This window comes from Mastomys coucha, unplaced genomic scaffold (assembly GCF_008632895.1).
Source record: "Mastomys coucha isolate ucsf_1 unplaced genomic scaffold, UCSF_Mcou_1 pScaffold9, whole genome shotgun sequence".
NCBI classification, from domain to species: Eukaryota; Metazoa; Chordata; class Mammalia; order Rodentia; family Muridae; genus Mastomys; species Mastomys coucha.
In genome coordinates, this window is record NW_022196915.1 from 88,928,184 (window position 1) to 88,947,021 (window position 18,838).

General features: G+C 44.2%; 1 protein-coding gene across 2 annotated transcripts in view; it reads left to right on the forward strand.

Moving 5' to 3' along the window:
* The first annotated feature begins 801 nt into the window (after window positions 1-801).
* Window positions 802-18,838, forward strand: part of Slain1 (SLAIN motif family member 1) — a 63,799-nt gene continuing 45,762 nt past the window's right edge. The window contains exons 1-2 of one of the 2 annotated variants that reach the window (XM_031361282.1): window positions 802-1,496; window positions 8,149-8,288. In XM_031361282.1, coding sequence (XP_031217142.1) covers window positions 946-1,496; window positions 8,149-8,288 — 691 coding nt within the window. In that variant the 5' untranslated portion in view covers window positions 802-945. The remainder of the gene's footprint in view (window positions 1,497-8,148; window positions 8,289-18,838) is intronic. The other variant, XM_031361281.1, reaches the window with a different exon arrangement.

The following is an 18,838-nucleotide window of genomic DNA, read 5'->3' on the forward strand; positions in this document are numbered from 1 at the left end:
TTCCTCTTTTCGCTCAGGCTTGTGTGACTTTAATAGTGTAAATTACTTAACAGATGGAGCACAATTTTGCTTGTATTTGCAATCGCTGTTGCCTGTTGTTCACTTGCTCAAAAAGCCAGCTTTTAGGACACAGTGGAGCATGCAGGGGATGCTCAAAGATCTTTTGTCTAATAGAAAGGAGCATGAAAACCCGACTCTCGTTTAACGGTGAAAGACTGATGCGGACAGTTCATATACGGCTATTTTAGACAGACTGAAGTGAATGCCTGACTCTTCAGCAGCGAGCCATTCTCCCTCAGAGAGACAGGGATTTCTCACTTTCCTTATTCTCCCCTACCCCACCATTTTGTTTCTGTGCTACCTAATACTGCCCTTAGCCACATCTTTTCAAACAGACCCAAAGCATCTGTTTTTTGGGTCTCACCATCATGCTCCCCAGGTCTATTTTCACGAGGTCTCATTAGCATGTGGCAAGACGGTGAAGTCTAAAAGTGCTCTTGTAAGAGGGCTAGCCATTGGCCCTGGGTACGTTTCTTCCCTGCCACAGACACCTGCTACTGCTACTTCTTCAGATCCCGCCTCCGGCTGTGGTCCTGGAAGTGGGTTCCTCTAGCCCAAAGCGGAGGAAGTGCGAGCGGCGCGAAGTTCAGGCCAGGTCCAATCAGGCACCTGGGGTTAGGTGGCGTGGGTGCAGGAGGATGCCCAGGGCGGGTTCCCGTCGCAAGGACCCGCCTCCTCGAAACAACCATCACAGAGGCTCCGCCCCTTGCGCCCCGCCCCGTCCCGGGGCCGCGGCTAAAACCCGGAGCCGCTAGAGCAGAGCTCGGTGCAGAGCTGCTCGGCTGTCGCTTCCTCGGCCGGAGGCTGGGCCCTGGTGCTGATGCTGGTCGGCTGCGCGAGCTGGGCCCGCGTAGCCTCCTCGCCGCCGCGCTCGGGACTCCCGCGATGATGGCGGAGCAGGTGAAATGCGCCTCGCCGGTGGCGGGCTCCGGCGCGGGCCCGGGGCCGGTGGTGAACGCCGAGCTGGAGGTGAAGAAGCTGCAGGAACTGGTGCGCAAGCTGGAGAAGCAGAACGAGCAGCTGCGCAGCCGGGCGGCCACTGCGGCCGCCGCCCCGCACCTGCTGCTGCTGCAGCCGCCGCCGCCCTCCGCGCCACCGCCAGCCGGGGCCTGCAGCCCGCTCGCCACGCACAGGGCCCCGGCCAGCACGACCTCCCCGGGCCCGGGGGCGCTGGGCCCCGCGTTCCCGGGCACCTACTGCTTGCCCAGCCCCGCGCCCTCCCTGCTCTGCAGCCTGCAGTCCGCCGACGCGCCCTTCGTCTACTCCAAGCCGGCGGCGGGCTTTTTCGGGGGAGGTGGCAGCCCGGAACCAGGCGCAGGGACCCCGCCTGGGGAAGCCGCCACGCCGCCGTTGCCGCCTCCGACGCTGCTGGACGAGGTGGAGCCGCTGGACCTGGAGAGCTTGGCCGCCTGGAGCGAGGAGGACGACTACACCTGGTACCCTTGGGCTCCGCCGCCCCTCTCCCCTCCCGGTTGCGAGGCCCAGCACGCGGGGGCGGGGCGTGGGAGGCAGGGGACCCAGAGGCCTAGCAGGTGCTAAGCCCTGAGCAGGAGCTTTGCAAGAAGGCAGAAACCTGTTTTATGATTGTGCCTATTGGTCCTGCTGGGGACTGGGGAGGAACTGATCCCTGCCATCTGCCTTGTGCTTTGCTGATTACGGGGTCCCAAGCGCCTCGTTAGCCTTAAATGCACAACTCATGTCATCTTGTCGCTCAGCCCCTGCCCCCCCCTCTGTGTGTGTGTGTGTGTGTGTGTGTGTGTGTATGTGTGTGTGTGTGTGTGGTGACGATGCTTGTCTTCTGCCCTCCTCCAGGGCTTACTGTTCCTCCCTTACAAACGAACGAACGTTGTACAGGATTGGTGTGCAGCCCCCCTTTGGTAGCGGCTGAAGCCGCCTAGTGATGGGCCTCTTCTCAGACAGCTGCTCTTGCAGTTGAGTTGTGTAGTTATATATGCCATCTCTCTGTATTTTCCTAGATAACCTTTCAAATACCGACTTGATTATTAAAGATGTGCTATCCTGGTATGTCAGAAGTGGAGGCTTGTTAAGGAGTGGAGGGAGCAGTGGAGGGAGGCAACTACTTTTTTAAACATTGAATTTAGGAGGAATTTCCATTAATTTAAGAGTGAAACCACATTGAAGAAAAGTAGGTAGTTTTATGCTAACCTGACGCAGGCTAGAGTCAACCGAGAGGCAGAAACCTCAATCATGCCTCCATAAATCAGGCTGTAGGTAAGCCTGTAGACCATTCTTAATGGTTGATTTTGGAGGGCCCGGCCTATTGTGGCTGTTGTCATCCCTAGGCTGGTGGTCCTGGGGTTATATAAGGAAGCAGTCTGGGCAAGCCACGGGGAGCAAGCCAGGAACTATCACCCCTCCATGGTCTCTCATTTAGCGCCTGCCTCCAGATTCCTGCCTTGTTAGAGTTCTTGTCTTGTATGAGTTTCTTCTGTCCTGTTTGAGTTCCTGTCCTGATTTCCTTTAATGATGAACTGTGGTGTGGAAGCGTAAGCTAAATAAATCCACCCCTTTCCTACCCTGCCCTCCCCCCAAGTTGCTGTGTGTGGGTCCTGGTGTTTAATCACAGTAATTTTAACTCTAAGACGGCGCTGTTAGCGACACTTACGTTATCTAGTTTTAGAAACTTTTAGGGTTGATTGTAAGAATGGTGGAGACCGGAAGCACTTCTTTAATGAGAGTCTGGTTAGCTGTGGGTTTTTGCTCCTGAGTGAGTACTTTTTGGAGGAGACAGGTGCCTAAGGCCCTGCTGCTTGCTCCTGGAGGCTTGTTCTTGGAGTATCCTCTGCTAGGGATTGCTTGCTTGGTCGCTAGACAAACACTAGGGCGGCAGACATACCCCAGGAGTAGTTGGATAAAATGGAGTGTGGGTTCATGAAGGGAGGCTGAGCAGGGTTCACATCGGGGGAAGCAGGATGAAGAGTTGCATCCTTTTGTCTTTGTGCTTTTATTTAAGAAAATCAGATTTTTTTCTTTCATTTTGTACCCTAGTTACTGATTATATAGAAGGGCAGTGCAAAGTGGAGAATCTTAGGGGTTTGCTGTTGGGAACTACAGCCTTCCTCTTTCACCAACGCCCTACATAGCAACTCCCTGTAAACTTTAATTGCCGGTTGCTTTGATTTTGAGAATTAATAACATAAATCTATAGTAGACCTTTTGTGGGCACATGTATCATCTGCCTTCAGCTTTGATTTTAGGAACTGTGCAGGTATCTTATGACATGCAAGTGTAACTGCTCAGTACTTCCTGGAACTTTAAGCCATTCTTTCTAAACCACACTTTGGGTTGGGGGTACAGCCTAAATATAGTTCAGCCTGAGTATAGTGTTGGAAAATGGTCTTGCAGATGTTTCACTAATGCCCATCAACCCTTATGTAAATCAGTTGAGTGTTTGATTGTTTTTAAATGATGATTTATATAAACAATGGGAAGAAAATGGTTTATAATCCTGATAGAAATATAAAGGAGTAGTCCTTTTAAAATATGGTGCATTTAAAAAAACTACTGTTGTTGTTGTCATCTTTGTCATTATAATTATTTTATCTTCCTGAGAAAAGGTCTCAGGAGGTTGATTTTGGGGCTAAAGATGTGCTATCCTGGTATGTCAGAAGTGGAGGCTTGTTAAGGAGTGGAGGGACACTTTAGTCCAGGCTGGCTCTGAAGTCCATGTCTTCCTGCTTAGCTTTCTGAGTGCTGGGATTTCAGGCATGAGCCACCATGATGAGCTATTGCTGTCTATCCAGTTAGTAATAGTACATATGTGCCAAATATAGTTTATCACAGCTATCCAACTATCCAAATATATTGTTGTCTAGTTTTTACTTTTTTTACTTAAAACATAAAAAAGAAAGCATTGAAATGTCTTAAAAAGTGCTCTTTAGTAGGCTCAGCATATTAGTAGTCCTTAATGTGGTTTGAAGCCAATCGAAATGGAAGGAAGTTTACTTTTACTCATGAAATATGCTGGTCAGTAATAAGAAGTGACCCTCCATGGCTTTAAAAGTGTTCCTGTGGCCACATGGCACACTATTTGTAGAATCCCTTCTTTGAACATGGAGGAGAGCCCAGGTGGAAAAACAGAGAGAGGTCATTAATCTTCGTGGGAGGCACTGAATGATTTTGAGGTCACCTAACTTACAGAATTTTAAAAAAACATTTTAGATGTTATTTTTGTATGAAAACATTTCACATGTTTTCTGATGAAAAAGTAGCCAACACGATTTACTTGAATCATTTGAAACCACCTGCTGTAGTCTCCAAAGCACTCCAGGTACCTGCATGGCTGTAAAGTCTTCATGTCCCCAGCCTGGAGGGCCACAGTCTTCCTTAGCATCCCATGGTAGGTTTGCAGCCTGCCTCACTCATTTCTTGTGTGCCTCAAGGAACAGCTGGAGTAGGTAGATGTAGTCTACACTAAAGCGCCTTGTCGGCACATGGTTTGCAAACATCTCCAAACATGAGGTCTGCCTCTTAATCTTTTAGCAGTGTCTCCCCAGGGAGAGGGTTTTATTTTTGGTATGGCTCAATGACACCTCTCATTCTTCTGGATCACGCACGATTTCAGTCTTAGAGATTAGAGTGAAGGAGAGTTGCCGATCTTGGGGTACAGACTTTCATCTATGGTTTCTAACAAAAATAATTTGTTTTCATTTTCACTTTCAGTTTTGTTTTTAAGTTAGTTTTGGATATTGTATGACATCTAGAGCTCACATTGTTGTGCATGACTATCCTTAACACCTGCATCATCTGTTCAGAAGACGGCCCTTCATTGACTTTTTTTGCACTGCAAATATTCAGTGTTCTATGCTTGATTCCATTTGGAGTCTGTAACTTTTCCGTTGCTGTATTGACCTGCATGCCACCCTAAAATGTCTTCATTAGTGTCACTCACCAGTTAATGAGAACTCTAGCTTTGTTGTTGTTTGGCTATTAAAGTATCTTTTCATTTCCACGTGAATTTTAGGATCAATTTCTATGTTAACACACACACTCATCCCCTCCACCTCCCAACACCTCTCTAGGATTTTTTTTTTTGGAGTTTTATTTTTTTTTAATTATAAAAAATAACTTTAAGGACAACCTACACCTTAAGAGTATTTAGTCTTTGAACCATAAACCTGGTATATCTCTCCATTAATTATGTCTTTAACTTCTCTCAGAATGATTTTGTAGTTCCTCTTGTATAAGTCTTGTAGACATGTTTGTTAGATTTATGCATGGGTTTTGACAGTTTTGAAAATGCTCTTGCAAATGGAGAAGGGCAAATGTGAGGTCCTGGTATTTGGTTGCCAGTATGTATAGAACCAGGACTGAGTACGCTTACAGCATCCTACCAAACATTGCTCGGTTCTAGACATTGTTGCCAGTATGTATAGAAGCAGGACAGAGTACACTTACAGCACCCTACCAAACATTGGTCTTACATTTGCTAGTTTTAAATAGATTGTGTCCTCTGTGAAATCTGCGTATCTGTAATAGATAGGTGAAGACAGATTTGCTACTTTTTGGTCTAAATGTTTAGTCTGTTCAGCCTGATGCAGTGCGAAAACCTTTATCTAGGGTTGACTAGAAGTGATGAGCCCAGTGTCCTGCCTTTACTCCGTGGGAAGTGTTAGTCTCTTGCCATCAGAATGCTACAATGTCTTCAAATAGCTCTTCAGGAGTGTTGAGGGAGTTTTTCCTGCTTCCAGTTATACTGGCATTTTTTTGTGGGGGGGCTGTCAAATGTTTATTTTCTTGGTCTATTGAAATCATCACATGATTTTTTTTTTCCATTTTAGTTAGTATAGTAAGTTATACTGATGTTCTAATGTTAAACCAGGCTCTCATTTTTAAAATAAACTCCATGTGGTAAAGAGTCTATATGTGAGGCTCAATTTCTAAAATATTTAGATTCTGCATCTGTTCTTGAGTGGTGGAGGTCATTAGAGACCCCCCCCCCCCCTTTCCTATAATGTTTGTGTCTGACTATAGAGTCAGTAAAACACTGCCCTCATGAAATATGTTAGGGTGTTGTCCCTCCTATGTGGCAGAGTTTGTGAAGAGCTGGTCTTTTGTTTAGATGTTTGATAAAATTCAATAATCCACCTTCCTACCTTGAGCTTTTCTTTCTATGTAGATTATTTTCCTTTAAAATTTTACTTTTTAACTTTTCTCTACATCTCCATTTAAGTTATTTTCTATGAACATCACCCAGATGCCGTTCGTATTTTTGTATTCATGGATTGGCTTACTTAGATTGACATGGATTGTATGTGAGGCTTGGATATGAACCAGGCTCTTAGCAAAGTAGGACAGTGGAATTTCTATGGTTGGTTTAGCCCAGAGTATCGTAAGTGTGTTCTTGACACCAGGTGCCATCATTGCCTGAGATCTTGTTAGGCATTTAGATTCTTTCAACTTACCCTGAACCTTTTGACTCAGAAAGTGGGAGCTGCTGTATGCTCAAGGATTTGTGTTTGAAGCACTGAAGACAAGAGCAAGTAGCCAGCCTAAACTGTACTTGCACTAGAAAGTAGTAGCAGGCACTGGACACAGCAGGAGACTGTAGGCAAGGGATGGTGGGGGGATCTCACCCACCTGTGCTATAGGAGGGCGGTATTACCCACCTATGTCACAGGAGGACAGTATCACCCACCTGTGTCACAGGAGGACAGTATCACTCACCTGTGTCACAGGAGGACAGTATCACCCACCTGTGTCATAGGAGGACAGTATTACCCACCTGTGCTATAGGAGGGCGGTATTACCCACCTGTGTCACAGGAGGACAGTATCACCCACCTGTGTCACAGGAGGACAGTATCACTCACCTGTGTCACAGAAGGACAGTATCACCCACCTGTGTCACAGGACGACAGTATCCACCCACCTGTGTCATAGGAGGACAGTATTACCCACCGGTGCTATAGGAGGACAGTATCACCCACCTGTGTCACAGGAGGACAGTATCACTCACCTGTGTCACAGGAGGACAGTATCACCCACCGGTGTTATAGGAGGGCGGTATTACCCACCTGTGTCATAGGACAGGGACAGCATTAGGGAATACGAAATAGTGGATTAGTGGATATTTAGTGGATATAGGATTGTGGGCCACATTCCAAGAAAACTATGATGTATCACAGCTACCATGAAATGAATTAAGGAGATATTTTCGATTCCTCATCTGTAACAGGAGTCGGCAAAAGACTCTGTCAGCTGTGCTGCCTGCGTTGTATGGCTGGAAAGACAGGTTTTACACTTTTAAATGATAGAATATCACCAGTCTAAAGAACATAAAAACTGTTGTGTATAATTTTTTGAGACAAAGTCTCACTAGGTAGCTCTGGCAGCTGGAGATCTATGAAGATCACATTGACCTTAAACACATGCACTCATCACACACTGATCTGCCTCCCTCTGCTGCCCCAGGGCTGGGACTAAAGTTTGCAGGAATGAAGTCATGCTTTTTAGTTAAATTCTGATGATGGTGCTTGTGGGCTGCAAGAGTAGAGTTGAGTAGTCGTAGCAGTAATTGTGCTTCAAAGCCAAGGATCATAACTAGCTAGTCCTTCATAGAATTGTTGCCAGCCTCTAAGGTACTCAAATGAGTTGCCAAGGCAGAATACATCCTTCACCTCTGTGGGCCTCTGGTCTCACTCTGACAGGTGGCAGTCTTGTCTGATAGCAAAAGGGTAAATAATGAAGTTTGATGTTTCAAGAATGGATGCTCACTGGAATCACAGTAACTTGGAAGGATACTGTTGCAAGCAAGAGCCATGGCATTAATTTCTAGACATGCCCAGTGATGTCCTAAGATAACAGCTCAGTTCGCCGAAGCTTCTCTCAGAGCTAACGGGGGGAGGGGGGTTTAGATGTGTTTTTGAAGTAGTTCTCAGCAGGCTTTGGAAAGTAACCTATTCTATTTGGGGATATTTGCCTGTTAAAATGATTCTCTTGGTACTTTGAAGCAATCAAATGTGGCTCTGTTTCTATGGGAACGCTCAGTGCTTGCCGTTTTCCTCCGGAAGAGGGGCGCTTTCTATAATCTATCATACCTCCAATGTAGATTTCTTTCTTTTTTAAGGTTATACGTTGGCTCTCCAAAGACATTCACCTCACCAGAGAAGTCCCTGAGTCCTTTACAGTGGTGTAGACATGTCCTAGATAACCCCACTCCTGAGATGGAAGCAGCCAGACGCTCCCTGCGCTTCAGACTGGAGCAAGGTACTGTGAGTGTGTGCACTCTCTTTCTTCCACATAGGACTGTCCTCTATTCTGTTTCTGGTTTGGGAATAGACTTCAGCTGATAAGCTCTTCAACAGAGAAACAAGTTCTTGTTGCATGTCATCCCCATGTCCCGAGGAAGGCACAATTCCTTAGTGAGGGCTCCACTCGCTGGCCTCAGGGAGACTACATTTAGCTAGAGTTTTAGATCATAATATGGATCATATCTTTTTTTTTTCCTGTTTCAAAAACATGTCAGTAAGTGAAATGAATCTGTCTTCATTTCTCTAAATTGTTAATTAGGGTCTGTGGTCAATTCTAAGTCAAAATGGGAGTCTCTTGAGGTCCGCATTGTTGGGTTCCTTCCCTGCTTAGTTGGATGTATGACTGAAAGTCCTAACCTCCATATACCAGAAAGAAATCCTAGTGGTGTATGTCCATTAGTCAACTGACCAGCAGAAGACACACCACACATACACATACACACATACACACACACACACACACACACACACACACACACACACACACACACACGTGCGTGCGCGCGCACATGCACAAACACACAGAGACAGAGACAGAGAGAGACAGAGAGACAGATATAGAAACAGAGGGAGACAGAGACAGAGACTTACAGAGATGGACAGATTGACAGAGATAGCAAGAGAGACAGAGACACAGAGATAGGTAGGTAGATAGATAGGTAGATAGATAGACAGATAGACACACAGAGATAGACACAGAGAGAGAGAGACAGAGACAAGAGATAGAGGGAATTGTGGGAGAAACAGCTGAAGGAATGTTTGGTCCTTGACTCTGTTGTTTTCCTGTGTCCAGTACTTCGAAGCAGGAATAGTTTGACCTTTCACTTGGTCTTTTCCTTGCTCTTTAACCTCTCAGTGTCTGCTCACTTTCCAGGAACACCCTTTCTGCCTGTGCACCACTGCATTTCAAATCCTATTTGTACTCGAAAGCATAGGTCCCGCTCTCCCCAGGGTAAAGAATGTGTATGTGTGAGGATGGGCAGAGGGCATCTGCACTGTGAGTCAGGAGCACTGCGTAGGCACACTGAAGTTTAGACTCTGCTTCTCAGGCTCTCCAAGGATAAAGGAGATACTTGAGTGGAAGACAAGTGTAGGTAGAGCGTCTTTGCCTCTTAATTCCACAATAGTCAGTACTTCATGTTGACCTGAAGTCTTTCATTCACCTGCAGCGGTGAGAAGGGTAAAGTTGAGTTTGCTAAGCAAGAGGATACTTGGGTGATGGGGTCAGAGTTGGGGGTCTCCCCAACATCAAGGATCCTATACTTAAAAGTATATAGATTCTCTATTGCTTGTTATACTGGCATGACCATAAGTTAATAGTAATAGAAATCTAGCTTAAGTATTTAGGGAAGGTGGGCTTTAAGACATAGGTTTTGTTAACTATTGATGTATTGATAGCAAGTTGAAGAGGGTCACAGGAACAAGGGTATGCTGGGAGAACACTGGCCATCAGTACCCGCGCTGTGGAGCGGTACCCTGATGTCCAGAGACTCTAGCATCAGCTCCTGTCCTGCTCAACAAACAAGCAAGTTCTTATCTCTTACATTCTTACTCAAGTAGACTTATGGCCTTACTGTGTGGACATTTTGATATATGAGTATGATTCGAAACAAAAGCCAAATGAGATCCAAGGATTATAGCACTTGGCTCAGACATCAATAAATATTCTTTTGCAAAGGTTCTTATAATAGATACCTTGAGATTTACAGGCTATACACTCTGTTGTGACTGTGCAACTCACTTGTCACCCAAAAGCAACTATAGATGTCAGATTAAGTGGACTAAGTTGTATTCCAATGCCACCTCATTCATGAACACAGATTTGAATTTCAAGAGATTTTTTTTTTCTGTCATGAAATACCTGTCTCCCCTCAAATATAAAAAACATTCTTAGCTGGTAGATATCAAAGAGATAGAAGGAGGCTGGATTTGGCCCACCATGGCCACGGTGTAGCAGTCCCTGCATCAGGTGATTGGTAATTACAGGGTTGATTTTTGAGACAGAAAAGAAGGTTTTAGTAAATGTAATATGAATCTGATTAATACTTTTGATCAGATGTCTGATCACCTAATTTTGCTTTTATTGGCAAATGGGAAGTCATGTGGACATGCAGTAAATGAGACAGTTTTATTTGTGCTTTAGTTTATTTGAATTTTATAGAAAATCAGTTTTTGGTAGAAAACTGATTTTTCTGAACCAAAATCAGTGACTGACCAAATATGTTTATTAGTCTGCAAACTTTTGCTGTGAGACCAAATGCTTTTGTTTCAAAGATCTGTAATTCCATTATAAGATAACTTATTGATTTGAGCTATAAGATCCTGGCGGGGGTGGAGCTGAAAGCATAGAGCTCCTCCTTGGCAGCATGTGGCCTGGCAAGCAGCAGACCCCTTGGTTCCTGTTCTCTATTCTACAAAAGAGAGGTTGTTTATTGGATCGCCATTTAACAAAGAGCATATACTTCATAAAATATTAATCTATGGAATTTCAGAAAAAGACAGCCTATTGTCTCATACTTTCCTGTTTATTTCTCAGATGTATTATGTAACAGATGCTGTTCGTTTTTCTGTTTATGTCTTTTAACTTTTCATTTGTTAGATGGCTGTTGAGTTACATTACCATTTTAAAGTTTCTTAATTTTTGAGAATTTCATATACGAATAGTGTATTTATATTATTCTCTTTTCCCCCAACTTTTTCCTGTGTCACCCTACTTCTCAAATTCAAGACCTCTTTTTAAATTATTGTTTCTCCCTTCCCCCTTCTCCCTCCACCTCTCTCTCTCTCTCTCTCTCTGTCTCTCTCTCTCTCTCTCTCTCTCACACACACACACACACACACACACACACACACACACACACACAAAGGCTTCTGACATTGGATAGTGAGGTTTAATCTTTGATTCCTGTTCCTTATGTATTTTCTCAGGACAGCTTTCTAATTGGCTTTTTATGAATTATAAGATGCATGGATGTTTTTACCATAGGAGTGCGTATACGCAGGCATTGCAATATCTTATCATATTTTGCATCTCACTTAGCTTTTAGTTTGCTACACAACGGTGATTTTCTCAGTCATAGTCATTAGTTTACTCTAGACTCTGGGTCATCTCTGAGTGTAAGGCGCATGGTGTCCTGTCCTGTTCCTGGCCTTGCATTCTCTTCCATCCTTTTTAGCTCCAGATGTCTGTCGCCTTCCACAGCTGTCCCATTCTGAGCATCCTCCTGGCCTCTCCTCAGTGGCTCCTCCTCTTTCAGACTCCCCTCTTTTATTGGAATGCTTGCTTTCTTTACTTGCTGCTTGGGATGAGAAAAGGCAAGGAATTACATGGGAGCTGAACTTTGAGAGTGCCATTGTCTGTGTATCTTTGTCCCAGTGGTTGGGGACACGTGGAGTTCATAGGTTAGTGTTTCCCAGAGGACATGGAAGAAGTATCTATTGAGTGTCTGTCACCTTCAGGCCCAATGCTGAAATCACTGTAATGCTGGTCTTCTTTCTTACATTTTACTTATATGTCTATTGCTTAAAATAACATGGGCATTTTAGAATATTGTCCTGTATTTGGGGCTTTATGAATTTATTCTTCAATTCATTTGTGGTGCACATCAGAGTCACTTCTAACCTGGAAACTTTAGCTGCACAAACACTTCTTACTTTATTTCTCTATAAGCTCCTTACCCCAACCTATTTTCTCTATTCTTTCTGGGTACTCCTGATGGCTAAGCATTCAGTTTCCCTAAACTGATGTTCGAGGTTTCTGTGTTTTCCTTTTGCTTTGTCATATCTTTGATTTCCTTCTTCTGTTTCTCCTGGGCATTTTAAGACCCCTTCCTAGTTGTTACCACGTGGTTAAGAGCTTCCCGTGTGTCAGGAGGCCACAGTGGTCTCTCCTTTTCTCTTCCGTAAGGTGTCACTGCTTGTGGTTGGTATCTAATGAGTCTGTTTGAATGGATTCAGATATTAAATTTGTCTTTATTGAAATCTGAGCAGCAGCTGGAGGATTTGCGTGTTTTCCTACATGTTTCTCCACAGAACTTCTTTCCCACTCTGGACTTTGCACCAACAACTCCAGACCGTCCAGAGTCTTACCGACTTCCCTTGTTGTGGGCTCATTAAGCAGAGTGCCGAAATCCATCTGTCACCCAGTCACTACCTGCTCTCTAAGATGCTCCAGTGGTCCCTAGCCTTCCGAGTTCTGCGGCCCTTTAATACAGTTCCTCATGTGGTAACCCCCAACTGTTTCGTTGCTACTTTATAACTGTAATTTTGCTACTGTTATGAATCACAATGTTTTGTAATGGCCTTAGACAACCCCTGAGAAGCGGTCATGTGACTCCCACTCCAAGGGGGTCACCGCCCACAGGTTGAGAACCCCTGCTGTACTCCGATGCCTTTACTCTGTCTTCCTGTGGGTCTAAAGCCTTACCTTTTGCCCTAATGTGGTTTTGTAGAACAAAGGGATTTCTACCTAGCCTTTCCTCTTGAAAACCTACTGACTTTTAATTAAAGGCCTTTTTTTTTTTTTTTTTTGGTCAGTGACAGTAGAGATGATAAGTACATTCTAGCTGATAGGTTCCTCCATGCAAACACTGGAGTCATGTGACTAGAGCATTTTGGAAGTTTCAGTAGCTCTAGTACAGCATTTTTCTGTGTGGATGTCATTCCTCCCTGGGGCAGACAACAATTTCAAATGACAGGTTTCACTGTGTACTTTCATAGAGACAAAACACCAGGAAAAGCTTGTATTTTCTTCTCCTGTTATCTGGACACAAGGGGAGGCTCATCAGACAGCAGATGTTTCAGATAGTTGGTTTCTAGTTCTTGACCTTGATGGTTTTGAAAAGAAAAGTGCTTAAGACTTAGACTTTTCTGTTAGAACATGTGAGGGGCTCTGGCCACGAGGCACCTGAGGGTGTCTGGTTTGAAGGCCTTTCCTGCCTTTCTCTTTTCCTCTGCATGTCCTTCTTTGCCCTACGCCCCTGGTCCCTTCAGATCAGTGTTGGTGACCAGATAGCTATCCTGAATGAGCCACTTCAGGGAGGTATCTCCAGAAGGCTTTGTCACGGTCCATCTCCATCTCCTCTCACTTGGCATTTTTTCCTTTTCCAGACATGCTCTTTTGTGTGGCCCAGGTTGGCCTGGAAATCATTACCTACCCAAGAGCCAAGCTGCCTTGACCCGGCCTCCTGTGCTAGCCAGCCATGCTAAGAGTGCAGACCTGAGCTCACGCCTTGGCTTCTGAAGGCACATTCGGCTGCCTTCTGCCTTTCCTCAGGATTCTCTTCAGGGTTGTTACTCTTATGGGGATGGTTCAGAGTCTCGGTTCTTAAAGGGTGGCTGAGCATCTGCCTACAGCACAAGATCACAAAACCTGGGAAATTGTGTGAGCTTTGCAGAAAGTTCCCAAGCTGTGGCTTGAAGCTGTGAGAATAAACTAACAGTCTAGCCCTTTTGAGGAAACTGAGAGAGAGGAAGAGTATTTTGTGAGATATATATTTTTAAGGAGATGGCAATCACAGTGTCGCTGTCTTAAATATTCCATTGAAATAATGTTGAAAGTAAAATAATTGTTCTCTTTTCCTAGTATCTCTAAATCCCATGTCTATTGGTATAAAGGTAGTTAATAAAGCCTGGAGTGATTTTTATTTTTCTGAGCACTGATACAGCCTTAGGGAAAATTCTGTACCTGATTCCCTGGTTTGAAGATTGGATGGGGAACGTTTGTGCTCTCTATTGAGAGGAAGCCTGTTTTGTTCATTCTTAAATTTATGACTCTTCTGTGCAGATAAAGGATCTGTACCCCAATGTTATCTTGAATTACCAATGCTTAATACAACTTTTATAACGCTTTAAATGTTGACCGTTGGGTTTTACAGTTGACTGATTGGATACATTTAGCTGTCTTAGATGTACACACACACAGAAGTTTTCATCAAACAGTTGGTGTTGTCAGTGACATCCTACTAATCAAGACAAAAGCCCACAAGTCATATGGTAGTGCTCATTAAATGTGAGCCAGCCCTGTGGATGATGCTTAAATCTGGTTTGTTCACTGCTGTAGTCCCCTCACTAAGAGAGTAGTTGCCATGGCACTGTAGGCATTGGATGCTAATTACTGAATGGGTGAGTCTGGAGCAAGGCATTTTAACTAATGACTAGGCTCAGTGCCTCAGCCTCACTCAGCTCTGTGTGAGTTCCTAGTGTCACACTGTAGGAAGGAGCACTTTGAGAGGCGTCACAGGAAAGAGTCGGCAATACTTAATATGAATTAACTTGAAAGCCCACGAAGTGATGTGAACACAGACGTTTCAGCCGTGTGGGCCTTTGCTTTTCAGGACTTGAACCTAACACACAGGATCCCTCTTCGTGTGGCTACTTAGTCTCAGAGAAGATGTGTGCCATTTTCTTTTGGGGGAGGGATCTGTTTATTCTACACCTGGATGAAGATGCTTGTTTGAGTTAGGGATCATAATCTAAAATACTTTAGAAGGGTAGTTAAGTTCTTTATAAAAATAGAAGACGCAAAGCTTTTCCCCTAGTCTGTTCTTTCTCTTCTGATTCTAATTAGAACCGTAGGCACAAGCTTGGCATCTCTAAACTGAAAATCTGTTTATAAAAGGCTCCGACACTGGGTGGGGGGAGATTTTTAAAAGCCAGTAAAATATTTCAAGTAGAAAGTTTCATGCTATAACTTTTATTTCATGCACAAAATTCTTCAAAATATTGTATATGGCCTTCAGTCTATTCTGTACAAAGTTACATGTGAACAAATGAATTTTGTGTTTAGACTTGGATCCTTCCTGTTTCTGAGATCTTTCCTGAACTAAAAAACAAAACAAAACAAACACCCAGGTCCCAGGCCTTTCAGATAAGGACTAGCCTACCCATTTCTGAAAGGCTCATCTTTATTCTTCTGTCCTTTTGAAATGCAAATCGCAAAACCACATAGAACTTTGCTAGGTAGGATCAACTCCTTGATAGCCTGAATTGGGATCAAGATAAAGTAGAAGTAAATCCGTGTCATGAGGCTGGGATGTTGACCAAATAATGATCAGAAAGCTTATCTAAGTAATTTGAAGTGCCTGATATGTGGCTCACTTAATTTGGGTCCAGTTAATAAAAGCTTATCTGCCTTAAGGTGCTCAGATGTGCAGTTGAATCAGGACAGTCACATTTGGGGAGTATGAATGTCTTACACAGACAGCGCAGCCCTCACAGATACTGTCCACAATCATGGTTTGCTGTGGCCACTAGGGCCCCATGCCGAGAAGTTGAACAGACACTGGCCTCTGTTGATTTTTTTTTTTTTTTTTTTTAATATCTTTGAGTGATGCTTGCCTCTGTTCTTCACTCGGTTGTTATGATGCTCTGTTCATTCCCCAGTTTAGTCAGAGGAGAGCATCTGATGTGACCCAGTGATCAGAAAGGTGGCCTTTTCATTTGTAAAAACCACACAGATTGAGCCAAGCCATTAGGAGCTTATCGAGTATCTGCCTCTGGGAGCCCAGCCAGTGTCTCCTTGCGTGGCCCGAGATGCTATCCCTGCCAGCTCACGTTTCTACTCTTGAGGTGCTCGCTCTGCCACATTTGGAGCACCAGCTTAAAGTTTTGCAAAGAGAGTTCATTTTAGGTAAGCTTTCCCCAAAGATGCTCTTTCTTGTTGGAAAAAAATTATTTAGAATCATGCTAAGGTTTTGTTTGTTTGTTTGTTTGTCTTGTGCAGAGAAGGGTCTCCTGGTATGTGCATATTTCTGTGTGTTAGAAATTGAAACACATTGCCACAGCTGTGGGGTTCCATCACGTGCTCGCTTTGCTCTTCTGTTCAAAATAGTCTCCATGCTCCTGTGCCAGTTTGGGGGATGATTTAGTGAGCTGCAAATACCTAAGGACTGGGTCTCTGTTCCGTTTGCCGTTTCAATCCACTATATCCAGCAACCTGGATATGTTTGCAAAATGGCCTTAGACAGCCCTTCTTTCCCTCCTTCTCTCCCTACCTCCTTCCCTCCCTCCCTCTCTGTCATCCTCCTTCTCCTCCTTCAACCAATTACATGTGTGTTTATATGATGGTCATTTTGTTTTGCATTTCCACCATGGTTAGAAAGATATTTGTTAACACAATCACAAATTCATGGGAGTGCAAAATAGTTGTTGCTGTGAATTTATAGTTGATTTTCTATTTTATTACTCATAAAGAAGAAAATAGAATTCCTCCAAAGAAGTCTGTGCATGCATGTGTGCATATGTGGTGTGTTGTGTGCATGTGTGTTTGTATATATGTGTGCATGTCTGTGTGTATGGTGTGTCTGTGTGTATATGTGTGTGTGTACATGTCTGCATGTATATGTGGTGTGTTTGTGTGTGTATATGTGTGTGCATATGTATGTATGTGTGGGAAGTGTGCATCTATGTGGGTGTATGTTTGTGTGTATGTGTGTGCATGCAATGGGAGTTGAACCTAGACTTGAGCTGCAGTAATGGTTTCTAGCTCCAGGTCCCTCAATTGTTTTTACTGCTTTCATACTATGATGGCCAGTTGCCTTTGATTATAAAACAATAAAATTAGTTGCAGTAGAAAGTCTCACGCAATTCTTGGGGCTTCTGAAATGTACAGTTACACTTAGAAGTTTCTCGGCCCTTCTCTCTTTTTTTTTTATTAGATGTTTTCTTTATTTACATGTCATACAATATCTCCTTTCCCAAGTTCCCCTCCAAAAAAAAAAAATTAAAATTAAGTAGAAAGCAAAAACAAAAGCAAAAACAAACCCTGTTCCCTCCCCACTCCCCCTGCTCACCACCCACCCCCTCCTGCTTCCTGGCCCTGGCATTCCCTTATACTGAGGCATAGAACCTTCATAGGGTCAAGGGCCTCTCTTCCCATTGATGACCTATTTGGCCATCCTCTGCTATACATATGCTGCTGGAGCCATGAGTCCCACCATGTGTACTCTTTGGTTGGTGATTTAGTCCCTGGGAGCTCTGAGGGTACTAGTTAGTTCATATTGTTGTTCGTCCTGAGGGGCTGCAAACCCTTCAGCTCTTTGGGTCCTTTCTCTAGCTCCTTCATTGGGGACCCTGTACTTAGTCCAATGGATGGCTGTGAGCCTCTACTTCTGTAGTAGTTGGGTACTGTCAGAGCCTCTCAGGAGACAGCTATATCAGGCTCCTGTCAACCAGCACTTGCTGGCATCCACAATAGTGTCTGGATTTGATGATTGAATATGGGAAGGATTCCCAGGTGGAGCAGTCTCTGGATTGTCCTTCCTTCAGTCTCAGCTCCGTAGTTTGTCTCTACAACTCCTTCCATGGGAATTTTGTTCCCCCTTTTAAGAAGGAATGAAGTATCCACATTTTGGTCTTCCTTTTTCTTGAGTTCCTTGTGGTTTGTGGATTGTACTTTGTGTATTCTGATCTTCTGGGCTAATATCCACTTCTCAGAGAATGCATACCATGTGTGTTCTTTTGTGATTGAGTTACTTCACTCAGGATGGTATTCTCCAGATCCATCCATTTTCCCAAGAATTTCATAAATTCATTGTTTTTAATAGCTGAGTAGTACTCCATTGTGTAGATGTACCACATTTTCTGTATCTATTCCTCTGTTGAGGGACATCTGGGTTGTTTCCAGTTTCTGTCTATTATAAATAAGGCTGCTATGAACATGGTGGAGCATGTGTCCTTATTACATGTTGGAGCATCTTCTGGGTATATGCCCAGGAGTGGTATAGCTGGGTCCTCAGGCTATGTCCAATTTCCTGAGGAACCGCCAAACTGATTTCCAGAGTGGTTGTGCCAGCTTGCAATTCCACCAGCAATGAAGGAGTGTTCCTCTTTCTCCACAACCTCTCCAAAATCTGCTGTCACCTGAGTTTTTTATCCTAGCCATTCTGACTGGTATGAGGTGGAATCTCAGGGTTGTTTTGATTTGCACTTCCCTGATGACTAAGGATGTTGAACATTTCTTTAAGTGCTTCAGTAGCTTATGCTCTAAGATCAAGAATTGACAAATGGGACCTCATAAAGCTGCAAAGCTTCTGTAAGGCAAAAGACACTGTCAATAGGACAAAACGGCAACCAACAAATTGGGAAAAGATATTTACCAATCCTATATCTGATAGAGGGCTAATATCAAATATATACAAAGAACTGAAGAAGTTAGACTCCAGAGAAATAAATAACCTTATTTAAAAATGGGGTACAGAGGTAAGCAAAGAATTCTCAACTGAGGAATACCAAATTGGCCCTCCTCTTTAGGAGTGGCAAGGCTTGCCTGGAGATGGGGATGGTAGTTTTTACTGGCCACAGGCGTAGTGCTGAAAGCTGCTAGCCAGATGAGCTCAGTGCCTGGCCTCTGCATTTGCCAAACTCATTCACAAAACAGAGGACTGAGGTAACAGCTCTATTTCTTCTTCTTCCTTCTCTTCTCCCTCCCTCCCCCTCCTCCTCCTCCTTCACCCTCTCCCTCCACCCTCCCCCTCCTCCTCCTCTTCCCTCTCCCCTTCTCTCTCC